The sequence below is a fragment of the Chlorocebus sabaeus genome, chromosome 6 (assembly GCF_047675955.1).
Source record: "Chlorocebus sabaeus isolate Y175 chromosome 6, mChlSab1.0.hap1, whole genome shotgun sequence".
Lineage (NCBI taxonomy): Eukaryota > Metazoa > Chordata > Mammalia > Primates > Cercopithecidae > Chlorocebus > Chlorocebus sabaeus.
In genome coordinates, this window is record NC_132909.1 from 52294048 (window position 1) to 52309208 (window position 15161).

General features: G+C 53.4%; 1 protein-coding gene across 10 annotated transcripts in view; it reads left to right on the plus strand.

The window, feature by feature from the left end:
* The window catches only part of TYK2 (tyrosine kinase 2), a 37470-nt gene that overhangs the window by 4893 nt on the left and 17416 nt on the right, over positions 1-15161 (plus strand). For all 10 annotated transcript variants that reach the window (XM_037992199.2, XM_037992203.2, XM_073016966.1 and 7 more), the window contains 10 exons: positions 9094-9217; positions 9313-9460; positions 10665-10828; positions 11341-11722; positions 12190-12387; positions 12467-12624; positions 14077-14185; positions 14278-14470; positions 14553-14656; positions 14761-14946. In XM_037992199.2, coding sequence (XP_037848127.1) covers positions 9094-9217; positions 9313-9460; positions 10665-10828; positions 11341-11722; positions 12190-12387; positions 12467-12624; positions 14077-14185; positions 14278-14470; positions 14553-14656; positions 14761-14946 — 1766 coding nt within the window. The remainder of the gene's footprint in view (positions 1-9093; positions 9218-9312; positions 9461-10664; positions 10829-11340; positions 11723-12189; positions 12388-12466; positions 12625-14076; positions 14186-14277; positions 14471-14552; positions 14657-14760; positions 14947-15161) is intronic.

A 15161-nucleotide genomic window follows, 5' to 3' on the forward strand; every position in this document is an offset into this window, starting at 1 on the left:
TGCCTGTAGTCCCAGCGACTTGAGAGGCTGAGGCAACAGGATCGCTTGAGTCCAGGAGTTCAAGCCTGCAATGAGGTATGGTGGCATCACTGCACTTCAGCCTGGGTGACAGAGTGAGACCCTGTGTCATTAAAAAAAGAAAGTCGGGCTGGGCACGGTGGCTCACACCTGCAATCCCAGCACTTTGGGAAAATGAGGCTAGTGGATCACTTGAGGTGAGAAGTTTGAGACCAGCCTGGCCAACATGGCAAAACTCCAGCTCTACTGAAAACACAAAAACTAGCCAGGTGTGGTGGGGCACGCCTGTAATCCGAGCTACTCAGGCGACTGAGGCAGGAGAGTGGCTTGAACCTGGGACATAGAGGTTGCAGTGAGCTGAGATCACACCACTGCACTCCAGCCTGGGTGACAGAGTGAGACCCTGTGTCATTAAAAAAAGAAAGTTGAGCCGGGCGCGGTGGCTCAAGCCTGTAATCCCAGCACTTTGGGAGGCCGAGGTGGGCGGATCACGAGGTCAGGAGATCGAGACCATTCTGGCTAATACGGTGAAACCCCGCCTCTACTAAAAATACAAAACAAAACAAGAAAAACAACTAGCCGGGCATGGTGGCACATGCCTGTAGTCCCAGCTCCTCGGGAGGCTGAGGCCAGAGAATTGCTTGAACCCAGGAGGTGGAAGTTGCAGTGAGCTGAGATCGCGCCACTACACTTCAGCCTGGGACAGAGTGAGACTCCGTCTCAAAAGAAAAATTAAAAAAAAGTCTGTAGTAGATATATTTGGAAACGCAATTTCCTCTGGAGGAGGGAAGGACTTTCTTTTTTTTTTTTTTTTTTTTTTTTTGAGACGGAGTCTTGCTCTGTCGCCCAGGCTGGAGTGCAGTGGCCAGATCTCGGCTCACTGCAAGCTCCGCCTCCCGGGTTCACACCATTCTCCTGCCTCAGCCTCCCGAGTAGCTGGGACTACAGGCACCCGCCACCTCGCCCGGCTAGTTTTTTGTAATATTTAGTAGAGACGGGGTTTCACCGTGTTAGCCAGGATGGTCTCGATCTCCTGACCTCGTGATCCACCCGTCTCCGCCTCCCAAAGTGCTGGGATTACAGGCTTGAGCCACCGCGCCCGGCCCTTTTTTTTTTTTTTTGAGATGGAGTTTTGCTCTTGTTGCCCCGGCTGGAGTGTAATGGCACGATCTCAGCTCACTGCAACCTCTACCTCCCAGATTCAAGCAATTCTCCTGCCTCAGCCTCCCAAGTAGCTGGGATTGCAGGCATGTGCCACCATGCCTGGCTAAATTTTGTATTTTTAGTAGAGACATGGTTTCACTACATTGGCCAGGCTTGTCTTGAACTCCTGACCTCAGGTGATCTGCCTGCCTCAGCCTCTGAAAGTGTTGGGATTACAGGCGTGAGCCACTACACCCGGACTTTTTTTTTTTTTTTTTGAAATGGAGTCTCGCTCTGTCACCCAGCCTGGAGTGCAGTGGTGTGATCTTGGCTCACTGCAACCTCCACGTCCCAGGTTCAAGCCATTCTCCTGCCTCAGCCGCCTGAGTAGCTGGGGATTACAGGCGTGCACTACCACGCCCAGCTAGTTTTTGTATTTTTAGTAGAGACGGGGTTTCACCATATTGGCCAGGCTGGTCTCGAACTCCTGACCTCAAGTGATCCACCTGCCTCAGCCTCCCAAAGTGCTGGGATTACAGGCACGAGCCATCATGCCCAGCCAAGGGAAGGCCCTTCTAAGGTGGCTTTGGTTACATATACCTTCCTCCAGAAACTCCTCTTACCTCCCCTATTCCCAGCTTCCATGACTGGATGGGAGCATTGTAATCAATTTCTATAACACTTCCTACTTCCCCATTGATGGCTGAGTCTTTTATTTTTTTTCTCTTTTGTAGAGACAAAGTCTCTCTCTGTTGCCCAGGCTGAAATGCAGTGGTGCAGTCATGATGCATTGCAGCCTCTACCTGCCAGGCTCAAGTGATTCTTCTGCCTCAGCCTCCCGAATAGCTGGGGCTACAGGAACACGTCACCATGCCCGGATAATTTTTGTATTTTTTGTAGTGATGGGGCCTCACCATGTTGCCCCATGCTGGTCTCAAACTTCTGGGCTCAAGTGATCTGCCTGCCTTGGCTTCCCAAAGTGTTGGGAGGCACAAACCATTGTGCGTGGTCATGACTGATTTTTTTTTTTTTTTTTTTTGAGATGGAGTCTCGCTCTGTCCCCCAAGCTGGAGTGCAGTGGCACAATCTTGGCTCACTGCAACCTCCACCTCCCGGGTTTTAGCGATTCTCCTGCCTCAGCCACCTGAGTAGCTGGGATTACAGGTGCCCACCACCACACCCAGCTAATTTTTGTATTTTCAGTAGAGACAGAGGTTTCACTGTGTTGGCCAGGCTGGTCTCGAACTACTGACCTCAAGTGATCCACCCGCCTCGGACTCCGAAAGTGTTAGGATTACAGGTGTGTGCCCTCGAGCCCAGTCATGGCAGATTCTTTGTTTTATTCTTTATGAGACGGAGTCTCGCTCTGTTGCCCAGACTGGAGTGCAGTGGCTCAATCTCAGCTCACTGCAAGCTCCACCTCCCAGGTTCACGCCATTCTCCTGCCTCAGCCTCCCAAGTAGCTGGGACTACAGGCGCCCACCACCACGCCCAGCTAATTTTTTGTATTTTTAGTAGAGACGGGGTTTCACTGTGCTAGCCAGGATGGTCTCGATCTCCTGACCTCGTGATCTGCCCACCTCAGCCTCCCAATGCGCTGGGATTACAGGCATGAGCCACCGCGCCACCTGGCCCCATGATTCTTAAAGGACTCAGACAGGTGTGCGGGGTGAAGTGAAACACGCTCAGCAGAGGGAACAGCATGCATGGAGGCCTGGAGAGTTTGATCTGTTTGAGGAAGTGAAAGACCTTCAGGGTGACTGGGGTATCAATTTTAAGAGTTTGGAAGGGGAAGTAACAATTGAAACTGGGGCATAGCAGGCAAAAGCCAGGGTGGGGGTACTCAGAATCAAGGGGTTGGGCATTCTCCGGGAGCAATGGGGAGCCATGGAAGGTTTAAGCCAGAGAGTGAAGCAGTCTAACTAGTTCTTTTATTTTTTTATTTTATTTGTATTTTTGACTGGTTCTTTAAGAAGTTGTCTCAGGCCAGGCACAGTGGGTCACGCCTGTAATCCCAGCACTTTGGGAGGCTGAGGCGGGCAGATCACTTGAGGTTAGGAGTTTGAGACCAGCCTGGCCAACATGGTGAAACCCCGTCTCTACTAAAAATACGAAAATTAGCTGGGCATGGTGACGCACATCTGTAATCTCAGCTACTTGGGAGGCTGAGGCAGGAGAATCGCTTGAACCCGGGAGGCGGATGTTGCAGTGAGCTGAGATTGCACCACTGCACTCCAGCCTGGGTGACAGAGTGAGACTGGGTCTCAAAAAACAAAAATACAAAACATTGGCCAGGTACCATAGCTCACACCTGTAATCCTTGCACTTAGGGAGGCTGAGGTGGGTGGATAATCTGAGGTCAGGAGTTCAAGACCAGCCTGGTCAACATGATGAAACCCCTTTTCTACTGAAAATACAAAAAATTAGCCGGGCGTGGTGGCAGGCGCCTATAATCCCAGTTACTCAGGAGGCTGAGGCAGGAGAATTGCTTGAACCCAGGGGGTGGAGGTTACAGTGAGCCGAGATTGTGCCACTGCACTCCAGCCTGGGCAACAAGAGCAAAAACTCCATCCAAAAAAAAAAAAAATACAAAAAGTTAGCTGGGCATGGTGGCACATGCCTGTGCCTGTAGTCCCAGCTACTCAGGAGGCTGAGACAGGAGAATCACTTGAACCTGAAAGGCGGAAGTTGCGGTGAACCAAGATTGCACCATTGCACTCCAGCCTGGGTGACACTGCTTCACAGGGAGGTATCCTCCCTTCGCAGAGGGGCAGTATAATTCCATGGTGTGACTTTGGAGAGTGATTTGATAACACAGTCGAAGCTGGGTGCAGTGGCTCATGCCTGTAATCCCAGCAGTTTTGGAGGCTGAGCGTGGAGGATCACTTGAGCCCAGGAGTTCAAGATCAGCCTGGGCAACATGGTGAAACCCCATCTCTACTAAAAATACAAAAAATTAGCCAGGTGTGGTGGTGTGTACCTGTAAGTCCCAGCTACTCGGGAGGCTGAGGTGGGAGGATTGCTTGAGCCCAGGAGGTTGAAGCTGCAGCGATCATACCACTGCACTTCAGCCGAGGTGACAGAGTAAGATGCTATCTCAAAAAAAAAAAAAAAAAAAAAAATAGCTGGGTGTGGTGGCATATTCCTATAGCTCCCAGCTACTCAGGAGACTAAGGCAGGAGGACCGCTTGAGCCAGGGAGGTCATGGCTGCACTGAGCCATGGTTGCACCACTGTATTCCAGCCTATATGTCAGAGTGAGATCCTGTTTCAAAAAAAAAAAGCCCAGAAACATCTTCCCTGAGGTCATATAGTTCCACTCCTGGACAGTGACAGTCACTCTATAAACAGTCAACTCATGTGCTCCCAGGGACACTTAGGAGAATGTTTAGAGCTGCCTTGTTTATCATATGGAAAAGGGGAGACCATTGCAAAGTCCCTCAACAAGAGACTGCCTAAGCAAATTTCAATCTGGTTGAATACTGAAATATGGTACAGCCAGGAAAACGAATTTAACCAGAATGACTAATATCATTCTGTATGAAGCTTTATAAACTCTTGTAGCGCGAAAAAGCACATTGCAGAGGGATATCTGCAGTATAATACCACACATTTAGCATTCATGAGATTTTTTTTTTTTTTTTTTTTTTTTGAGACAGAGTTTCTCTCCTGTTGCCCAGGCTGGAGTGCAATGGCACGATCTCAGCTCACCGCAACCTCCGCCTCCCAGGTTCAGTTCTCCTGCCTCAGCCTCCCGAGTAGCTGGGATTACAGGCATGTGCCACCATGCCCGGCTAATTTTGTATTTTTAGTAGAGACAGGGTTTCTCCATGTTGGTCAGGCTGGTCTCGAACTCCCGACCTCAGGTGATCTGCCCATCTCGGCTTCCCAAAGTGCTGGGATTGCAGACATGAGCCACCTTGCCCAGCCACAGTTCATAACATTTAAGACTAGATTGTAGAAGATATGAAAATGATAAACACTACTTCAGGGTCGGGCACAGTGGCTTATGCCTATAATCCCAGCACTTTGGAGGCTGAGCTACTCACCCTCCCAGCTACTCAGGAGGCTGAGGTGGGAGGATCGCTTGAGCCCCGGAGTTTGAGACCAGCTTGGACAACATGGTGAGACCCGTTCTCTACAAAAACTACAAAAATCAGCTGGGCATGGTGGCATGTGCCTGTAGTCCCAGCTTCTTGGGAGGCTGAGGCAGGAGGATTGCTTTAGTCCAGGAAGCTGAAGGTACAGTGAGCTATGATCGCACCACTGCACTCCAGCCACACCCAGCTAATTTATTTTATTTTTAGTTTTTTTAGATATGAGGGGTCTCCACTATGTTGCCTAGGCTGGTCTTGAACTCCTAGGTTCAAGTGATTCTCCTGCCTTAGCCTCCCAGAGTGCTGGATTACAGATGTGAGCCACCATATCCAGCCTTAGATAAAATTATTTATTTATTTTATTTTATTTTGTTTTATACAGAGCCTTGCTCTTTCACCCAGGCTGGAGTGCAGTGGTGTGATCTCGGCTCACTGCAACCTCCACCTCCAGGTTCAAGCAATTCTCAGGCCGGGCGCGGTGGCTCAAGCCTGTAATCCCAGCACTTTGGGAGGCCGAGACGGGCGGATCACGAGGTCAGGAGATCGAGACCATCCTGGCTAACACGGTGAAACCCCGTCTCTACTAAAAATACAAGAAAATTAGCTGGGCGAGGTGGTGGGCGCCTGTAGTCCCAGCTACTCAGGAGGCTGAGGCAGGAGAATGGCGTGAACCCGGGCGGGGCGGAGCTTGCAGTGAGCCGAGATCGCGCCACTCCGTCTCAAAAAAAAAAAAAAAAAAAAAAAAAAGCAATTCTCTTGCCTCAGCCTCCTGAGTAGCTGCAATTACAGGTGCGCACCCCCCACACCCAGCTAATTTTTGTCTTTTTAGTAGAGACGAGGGTTTGCCATGTTGGCCAGGCTGGTCTTGAACTCCTGACCTCAAGTGCTTCATCTGCCTCAACTTCCCAAAGTGCTGGGATTATAGGTGTGGGCCACCGCACCCAGCCAGATATAATTTTTTTTTTTTTTTGAGACAGAGTCTTGCTCTGTCACCAGGCTGGAGTGCAGTGTCACAATCTCGGCTCACTGCAACCTCTGCCTCCTGGGTTCAAGCGATTGTCCTGCCTCAACCTCCCGAGTAGCTGGGACTAGAGGCGCATGCCACCATGGCCAGCCAATTTTTTTTTTTTTTTTTTAGATCTCGGTCTGTCCAGCTCGGCTGGAGCTCAGTGGCATGATCTTGGCTCACTGCAACCTCCGCCTTCCGGGTTCAAGCAATTCTCCTGCCTCAGACTCCCGAGTAGCTGGGATTACAGGTGCGTGCCACCAGGCCCAGCAAATTTTTTTTTTTTTTTTTTTTTTTTTTTTAGTAGAGATGGGGTTTCACCATGCTGGCCAGGCTGGTCTAGAACTCCTGACTTCGTGACCCGCCTGCCTCGGCCTCCCAGAGTCCTGGGATTACAGGCGTGAGCCACTGCACTTGGCCTAATTTTTGTGTTTTTAGTAGAGACGGGGGTTTTACCATGTTGGCCAGGCTGGTCTGGAACTCCTGACCTCAGGTGATGTGTCCACCTCAGTTTCCCAAAGTGCTGGGATTATAGGCATAAGCCACCATGCCCACACCACAGATACAATTTTGTTTTTTCTTTTTTTTTTTTTTTGAGATGGAATCTTACTCTGTCACCCAGGCTGGAGTGCAGTGGTGCAGTCTCGGCTCACTGCAACCTCTGCCTCCCGTGTTCAAGCAATTCTCCTGCCTCAGCCTCCTGAGTAGCTGGGATTACAGGCACGCACCACCACGCTCGGCTAATTTTTGTATTTTTTAGTAGAGATGTTGTTTCACCATATTGGCCAGGCTGGTCTTGAAGTCCTGACCTTGTGATCCACCCGCCTCAGCCTCCCAAAGTGCTGGGATTACAGGCATGAGCCACCACACCCAGCTGACAGATACAATTTTTTTTTTTTTTTTTTTTTTGAGACGGAGTCTTGCTCTGTTGCCCAGGCTGGAGTGCAGTGGTGCAATCTTGGCTCACTACAAGCTCTACCTCCTGGGTTCACACCATTCTCCTGCTTCATCCTCCCGAGTAGCTGAGACTACAGGCGCCCGCCACCACGCCCGGCTAATTTTTTGTGTTTTTCAGTAGAGACGGGGTTTCTTTTTTTTTTTTTTTTTTTTTTGAGACGGAGTCTTGCTCTGTCGCCCGGGCTGGAGTGCAGTGGCCGGATCTCAGCTCACTGCAAGCTCCGCCTCCCGGGTTTACGCCATTCTCCTGCCTCAGCCTCCCGAGTAGCGGGGACTACAGGCGCCCGCCACCTCGCCCGGCTAGTTTTTTGTGTTTTTAGTAGAGACGGGGTTTCACTGTGTTAGCCAGGATGGTCTCGATCTCCTGACCTCGTGATCCGCCGAGACGGGGTTTCACTGTGTTAGCCAGGATGGTCTCGATCTCCTGACCTTGTGATCCACCCACCTCAGCCTCTGAAAGTGCTGAGATTACAGGCGTGAACCGCTGCTCCCAGCCAACAGATACAATTTTTAAATGATATCAATAGAAAGAAAGATGCCCTGGATAGCTGGTGTGGGGAATTACAGCAAGTCTGGAGACTGGATTGGGGTTGAGGTTTGCATTTGAAGGTGGTAGATGGATCCCCAGGACATGGAGAGTGCAGGAAGAGCAGGTCTTGGTAACCAATATGTTGTGGAGTTGGTGGGAGAGGCTGAAGATAAGGACCAAGTTCCTGGTTTGAAGAACTGGGTAGAAGCCACACACACTGGCTCATACCCATAATCCCATCAACTCCAGAGACCGAGGTGGGAGGATCGCTGGAGCACTGGAGGTTGAGGCTGCAGTGAGCTAGGATTGCACCACTGCACTGCAGCCTGGGTGGCAAAGAAAGACCCTGACCCTTAAAAAATAAAATAAAATAAAATAACTGGACAGAGGAGGGGAGGGTTGGAGTTTGCCAACCACAGGTAAGGTGTGTTGTTTGGAACAAAGCATATGTAAGTGGGGGCCTGTGATGTCCAGGGGGAGACAGCCAGGATGTGACTGGATGTTTCTCCAGCCAGGAAGGGGCGGGGAGTTTAGGGAAATGCCAGACAATTGCAGCAGTTTGTAGAGTTATGTGGGTCAGGCTAGGATTAGTTTTGCTGCAGGAATAAGCAGTCCCCCTAAATCTTAAGACAATCAAGGTTTACCTAAAATCAGCCAAGCACGGTGGCTCCGGCCCCTAATCCCAGCACTTTGGGAGGCCAAGGTGTGTGGATCACCTGAGGTCAGGAGTTTGAGAACAGTCTGGCCAACATGGTGAAACCTTATCTCTTCCAAAAATACAAAAAGTAGCCCTAGCCGGGTGTGGTTGGCACACACCTGTATTCCCAGCCACTCGGGAGGCTGAGACAGGGGAATCACTTGAACCCAGGAGGTGGAGGTTGCAGCGAGCTGAGATCACACACTGCTCTCCAGGCTGGGTGACAGCAAGACTCCATCTCAAAAAAAAAAAAAAAAAAAGGTTCACCTAAAATCAAGTACAGGTTGGATGGTTCGCCTCTATCTTATAGCTTCACCATCTGGCACAAGAAGCCTTCAACATACCTCAGGTGGTGAAGGTGACAAGAGGATTTATACCCAGGCTTGGAAATGTGCCCATCCCTTTGGCCAGAAACCAGTGCAATTGGCCCTAGCTGCAAGGGAGGCTGGGAAATGTAGTCCTCCTGTGAGGCCACAGCATGGTCAACATACGCACTGTCCTCTGCCCAGGGGCAACGTGAGACTGAAGCTGCAGGTGGGGGAGGGGGCCTCAGAGGGAGTGTGAAGGCAGACATTGGGTCTGCAGGGTCTTCGGGTCTGACGGTAGCACATGACATGACTCCTGACCTCATTTCTCCCCTGGTCCAGGTATCACTCCTCCTTGTTTCAATCTCTTCGCCCTCTTCGATGCTCAGGCCCAAGTCTGGTTGCCCCCAAACCACATCCTAGAGATCCCCAGAGACGCAAGCCTGATGCTGTATTTCCGCATGAGGTAGGTGGAGACCCCTTTGCAAAGCTCATCCCCTCCTGTGCTGAAGCTGGTCTGACTCTGTGCTAAGCCCCAGCTGCGTCCCTCCTGTCCTGCAGGTTTTATTTCCAGAACTGGCATGGCATGAATCCTCAGGAGCCAGCTGTGTACCGTTGTGGACCCCCAGGAACCGAGGCATCCTCAGATCAGACAGCACAGGGGATGCAACTCCTGGACCCAGCCTCATTTGAGTACCTCTTTGAGCAGGTATGAGCAGGGCTGCGGGGGGCAAGACTATTTGTGGGAGATTTAGGGGCAGTTAAGGAGCCCCCATTTCCCTCCCTGATTCATTATAGCTAATGGGTTTCAACTCATGCCATCTGGGGATCTTTTTTTTTTTTTGAAATGGAGTCTTGCTCTGTCGCCCAGGTTGGAGTGCAGTGGCGTGATCTCAGCTCACTGCAACCTCCACCTCCCAGGTTGAAGCGATTCTCCCACCTCAGCCTCCCAAGTAGCTGAGATTACAGGTGCCCGCCACCACCCCCAGCTAATTTTTCTATTTGTAGTAAAGCTGGGGTTTCACCATGTTGGCCATGCTGGTCTCAAACTCCTAACCTCAAGTGATTCACCTGCCTCAGCCCCCCAAAGTGTGGGATTACAGGTGTGAGCCACCATGCCCAGCTAAGAGTTCAGGTTGAAGGGGAAAGAGTGCTGTGATTGATTAGTAATGTCTGTCACAGGCACAAGATTGACAAGAGGGGGGTATATGCTGTATATTTGGCCTTTCCGGTAAATGGTGGTCTCTCCCCTCCTCAAGGCGGTGAGATGCAGGAAATTAGAGTTCTCTGACTAGAGCAAGCTTGTCCAACCCCTGACCTGCAGACTGTATGCTGTCCAGAACAGCTTTGAATGAAGCCTGACATAAATTCCTAAACTATCTTAAAATATTTTGAGATTTTGCTGCAATTATTTTTTTTTTTTTTGAGATGGAGTTTCGTTCTTGTTGCCCAGGCTGGAGTGCAATGTCACAATCTCGGCTCACTGCAACCTCCACCTCCCGGGTTCAGGTGATTCTCCTGCCTCAGCTTCCCGAGTAGCTGGGATTACAGGCAGGTGCCACCACGCCTGGCTAATTTTGTATTTTTAGTAGAAGTGGGGTTTCTCCATGTTGGTCAGGCTGGTCTCAAACTCCTGACCTCAGGTGATGCGCCCGCCTCGGCCTCCCAAAGTTCTGGAATTACAGGCGTGAGCCACTGCGCCTGGCCTGTGATTTTTTTTTTTTCTTTTTCTTTTCTTTTCTTTTTTTTTTTTTTTAGTTCATCAGCTATCATTAGTGTTATTGTATTTTATGTGTGGCCCAAGACAGTTCTTCTTCCAGTGTGGTCCAGGGTAGCCAAAAGATTGGATACCTCTGGGCTAGGGAGTGAACGCATTCTCATACCTCCCTTTCTGCTCAATTTCCTGTTCCCAGGGCAAGCATGAGTTTGTGAATGATGTGGCGTCACTGTGGGAGCTGTCGAGTGAGGAGGAGATCCACCACTTTAAGAATGAGAGCCTAGGCATGGCCTTTCTGCACCTCTGTCACCTCGCTCTCCGCCGTGGTGTCCCCCTGGAGGAGGTGGCCAAGAAGACCAGGTGTCTGGGAATGGGGTGGGGATGCTGTGTAGGCAGGGGGAAGTGTCCTAAGCATCTGGGAGCCGGGGTAGACTTTGCATCTTGCCGTGCCTCTACTTTTTTTTTTGAGCCAGAGTCTTACTCTGTCACTCAGGCTGGAGTGCAGTGGCGCGATCTCGGCTCACTGCAACCTCTGCGTCCCAGGTTCAAGAGATTCTCCTTCGTCAGCCTCCTGAGTAGCTGGGATTACAGGTGCCTGCCATCATGCCCAGCTAATTTTTGTATTTTTAGTAGAGACAGACTGAGTTTCTTCATGTTGGCCAGGCTAGTCTCGAACTCCTGACCTCAAGCGATCCTTCCACCTTGGCCTCGCAGGTAGCTGAGACTACAGGCTCAATTCACCACACCTGGCTAGGTGCCTGTTATCTAGATGAGGCAGCTGAGGCTCAAAGAGGTTAAGCCACTTGCCCTGTGTCACCCAGCTGGGTCTGCAACCCAGGTCCCTGACCAGCCACTCCCTGTGTTCCCCCCAGCTTCAAGGACTGCATCCCGCTCTCCTTCCGTCGGCAGATCCGGCAGCACAGCGCCCTGACCCGGCTGCGCCTTTGGAACGTCTTCCGCAGGTTCCTGCAGGACTTCCAGCCAGACAGACTCTCCCAGCAGATGGTCATGGTCAAATACCTGGCCACACTTGAACGGCTGGCACCCCGCTTTGGCACAGAGCGTGTGCCCGTGTGCCACCTGAGGCTGCTGGCCCAGGCAGAGGGGGAGCCCTGCTACATCCGGGACAGTGGGGAGGCACCTACAGACCCTGGCCCCGAGTCTGCTGCTGGACCCCCAACCCATGAGGTGCTGGTGACAGGCACTGGTGGCATCCAGTGGCGGCCAGTACAGGAGGAGGTGAACAAGGAGGAGGTGAGCAAGGCGCCTCTTCCGCCCTGGAGGTTCAGGTTGGGCTGGGGTGGGGGGTCTCTGTTCATCCTTGGCCTTGGCCTCTGAGGGTGGCTGACCTGAGCCCTCTCCCCACATGGCTCTGGGGCACCTGTCTGCTGGGGCCAGTTTCTTGGAGAAGGTCCTCCATCTGCTTACCCCTTGGGGACCTTATTTCTGGAGTCTGCACCTCCAGGGAACCCCTTCATCTGGGGACTGGCACCTGAGTGTGAGGGGGTCAGGATTCCGCTCTCTGCCGTCCCTAAGGGTCCGGCTTCCAGCGTGTGTATGTTATGGGGTGGGTCCCCATCCCGCCTGTGACTCTGGGACTTGGGAGGTCAACCTAGGTTGGTGCCTGGCCCTTCTGGCTCCAGTCTCCCCCGAGGGGAAAGTGCAGAAGTATAAACGGGCATTGCCCTCTCCACCCTCTGCCCCACTTGCGGGGTGTTCAGGGTTCTAGTGGCGGCAGCAGCAGGAACCCCCAAGCCAGCCTGTCTGGGAAGAAGGCCAAGGCTCACAAGGCAATTGGCCAGCCGGCGGACAGGCTGCGGGAGCCACTGTGGGCCTACTTCTGCGACTTCCGGGACATCACCCACGTGGTGCTGAAAGAGCGCTGTGTCAGCATCCACCGGCAGGACAACAAGTGCCTGGTGAGGCCCGGGGTGGGGGCCGGGCTAGGGGCCGCCATGACCTGGGAGGACACTCGCCTGATGCGCCCCTGGCTGGCAGGAGCTGAGCCTGCCTTCCCGGGCTGCGGCGCTGTCCTTCGTGTCGCTGGTGGACGGCTATTTCCGCCTGACGGCCGACTCCAGCCACTACCTATGCCACGAGGTGGCTCCCCCACGGCTGGTGATGAGCATCCAGGATGGGATCCACGGACCCCTGCTGTGAGTGCTGGGTGGGGAGGCACTGGGGGCCACTGCCAAGGCTGCCAACTAGACTGTGAGCCCTAGGGGCTGTGCAGGGTGTGCGTGTGGGTGCACGTCTTTGTCGCTCAAGCTGGAGTGCGGTGGCGTGATCTCAGCTCACTGCATCCTCCACCTCCCGGGTTCAAGTGATTCTCCTGCCTCAGCCTCCCAACTGACTACCTGGGACTACAGGCGCTCGCCACCACGCCAGGCTAATTTTTGTATTTTTGTAGAGGTGGGGTTTCATCATATTGGCCAGGCCAGTCTCGAACTCCTGACCTTAGGTGATCCACCTGCCTCCACCTCCCAAAGTGCTGGGATTACAGGCGTGAGCCACCACGCCCTGCTGTGACTGTCATGGTGTGTTGAGGCTGTCATTGCACAGAACTGGTGATTTTCACGGGACTGTCGTTACCCTGGTGCTGGTGATCATTCAGCGGTATGTTGGATGCTTCCGCCTCTACAGGCGGCTGCCCATGCTGGTAACTTGTGAGTCACTGTCTCAGCAGTCCTGTGTGTGACTTGTAGGCCTGAGGGTGTGAAGTTGCCAGTACTTATGTCATCATCAGGTGCAGGGGCGTGTGTGGCTGTCGTTTGTGCTGCCAAGTCGTGATTTGTGGCTGTCTCCTTGTCGGGTCACTGCCCCTGTGACTCTGACCCTTGTCCTACTTGTGATGCCAGGGGAGGGGGAAGTGGGCATTTCACCTTGTGAGGCCTGTGGCTATGACAGCTGTCAAGGCTATATGTAGGCCAGGCGCGGTGGCTCAAGCCTGTAATCCCAGCACTTTGGGAGGCTGAGACGGGCGGATCACGAGGTCAGGAGATTGAGACCATCCTGGCTAACCCGGTGAAACCCCGTCTCTACTAAAAATATACAAAAAACTAGCTGGGCGAGGTGGCGGGCACCTGTAGTCCCAGCTACTCGGGAGGCTGAGGCAGGAGAATGGCGTAAACCCGGGAGGCAGAGCTTGCAGTGAGCTGAGATCCGGCCACTGCACTCTAGCCTGGGCGACAGAGCGAGACTCCGTCTCAAAAAAAAAAAAAAAAAAAAACATAAAAATTAGCTGGGCATGGCGGCAGGCACCTGTAATCCCAGCTACTGGGGAGGTTGAGGCAAGAGAATTGCTTGAACCCAGGTGGGTGGAGGTTGCAGTGAACTGAGATCGCGCCATTGCACTCCAGCCTGGGTGACGAGCAAAACTCTGTCTCAAAAAAACAAACAGAAAAGCAGGTGTGTGCCTGCTGCTGCGCTATGTCTCCATGTAAGGGGCTGTGTGTGTCCAGAGTTAGTGTCCTCACAAGAGTGGCTGTGTCTCACACTTGTCCTAGCTGTGTGTGTGACCTCTAAGCAGGTAATGAGTGTCATTGTTCCCGGGTATGGGTCCAGCAGTGGCCCAGGTGGCCTGATAGTCCCCCTGGACCCCTTTCCAGGGAGCCGTTTGTGCAGGCCAAGCTGCGGCCCGAGGACGGCCTGTACCTCATTCAGTGGAGCACCAGCCACCCCTACCGCCTGATCCTCACAGTGGCCCAGCGTAGCCAGGTGGGCCCAGGGCTGGGGGCTGGGGCTGGGGCTGGACACGCTCCCTGCCTGGTCCCTTGCTTACTGCTCCCATCTCTGCCACCTCCCGCCAGGCACCAGACGGCACACAGAGCTTGCGGCTCCGGAAGTTCCCCATTGAGCAGCAGGCCGGGGCCTTTGTGCTGGAGGGCTGGGGCCGGTCCTTCCCCAGTGTTCGGGAACTTGGGGCCGCCTTGCAGGGCTGCTTGCTGAGGGCCGGGGACGACTGCTTCTCTCTGCGTCGCTGTTGCCTGCCCCAACCAGGAGGTACGACGATGGGGGGACCTCTGGGTGGGATGTGGTATCTCTCCCACAGGCCCACCCTCCATGACTTCACACCTGCCTCCAGAAACCTCCAACCTCATCGTCATGCGGGGGGCTCGGGCCAGCACCAGGACACTCAACCTCAGCCAGCTCAGCTTCCACCGGGTTGACCAGAAGGAGATCACCCAGGTGGGTGCAGGGAAGGGGCCCGGGGCAAGGGCAGGGCCCCTGGGGATGTGGGTGCTGGGGGCCTTGGGAGATCAGCTGCGAACTCTCACCACATGGTTCCGCAGCTGTCCCACTTGGGCCAGGGCACAAGGACCAACGTGTACGAGGGCCGCCTGCGAGTGGAGGGCAGTGGGGACCCTGAGGAGGGCAAGATGGACGACGAGGATCCCCTCCTGCCTGGAAGGGACCGTGGGCAGGAGCTACGAGTGGTGCTCAAAGTGCTGGACCCAAGTCACCATGATATCGCCCTGGTGAGTGGCAGGGCCAGGCCTGGGGGGTCTGGAGGAGGCGGGATGGGAGGGGTGTGTCTGGAGGAGGCGGGATGGGAGGGGTGTGTCTGGAGGAGGTGGGATGGGAGGGGTGTGTCTGTGGAGGAGGTGGGATGGGAGGGGTGTGTCTGTGGAGGGGGTGGGATGGGAGGGGTGTGTCTGGAGGTGTGGGATGGGAGGGGTGTGTCTGTGGAGGA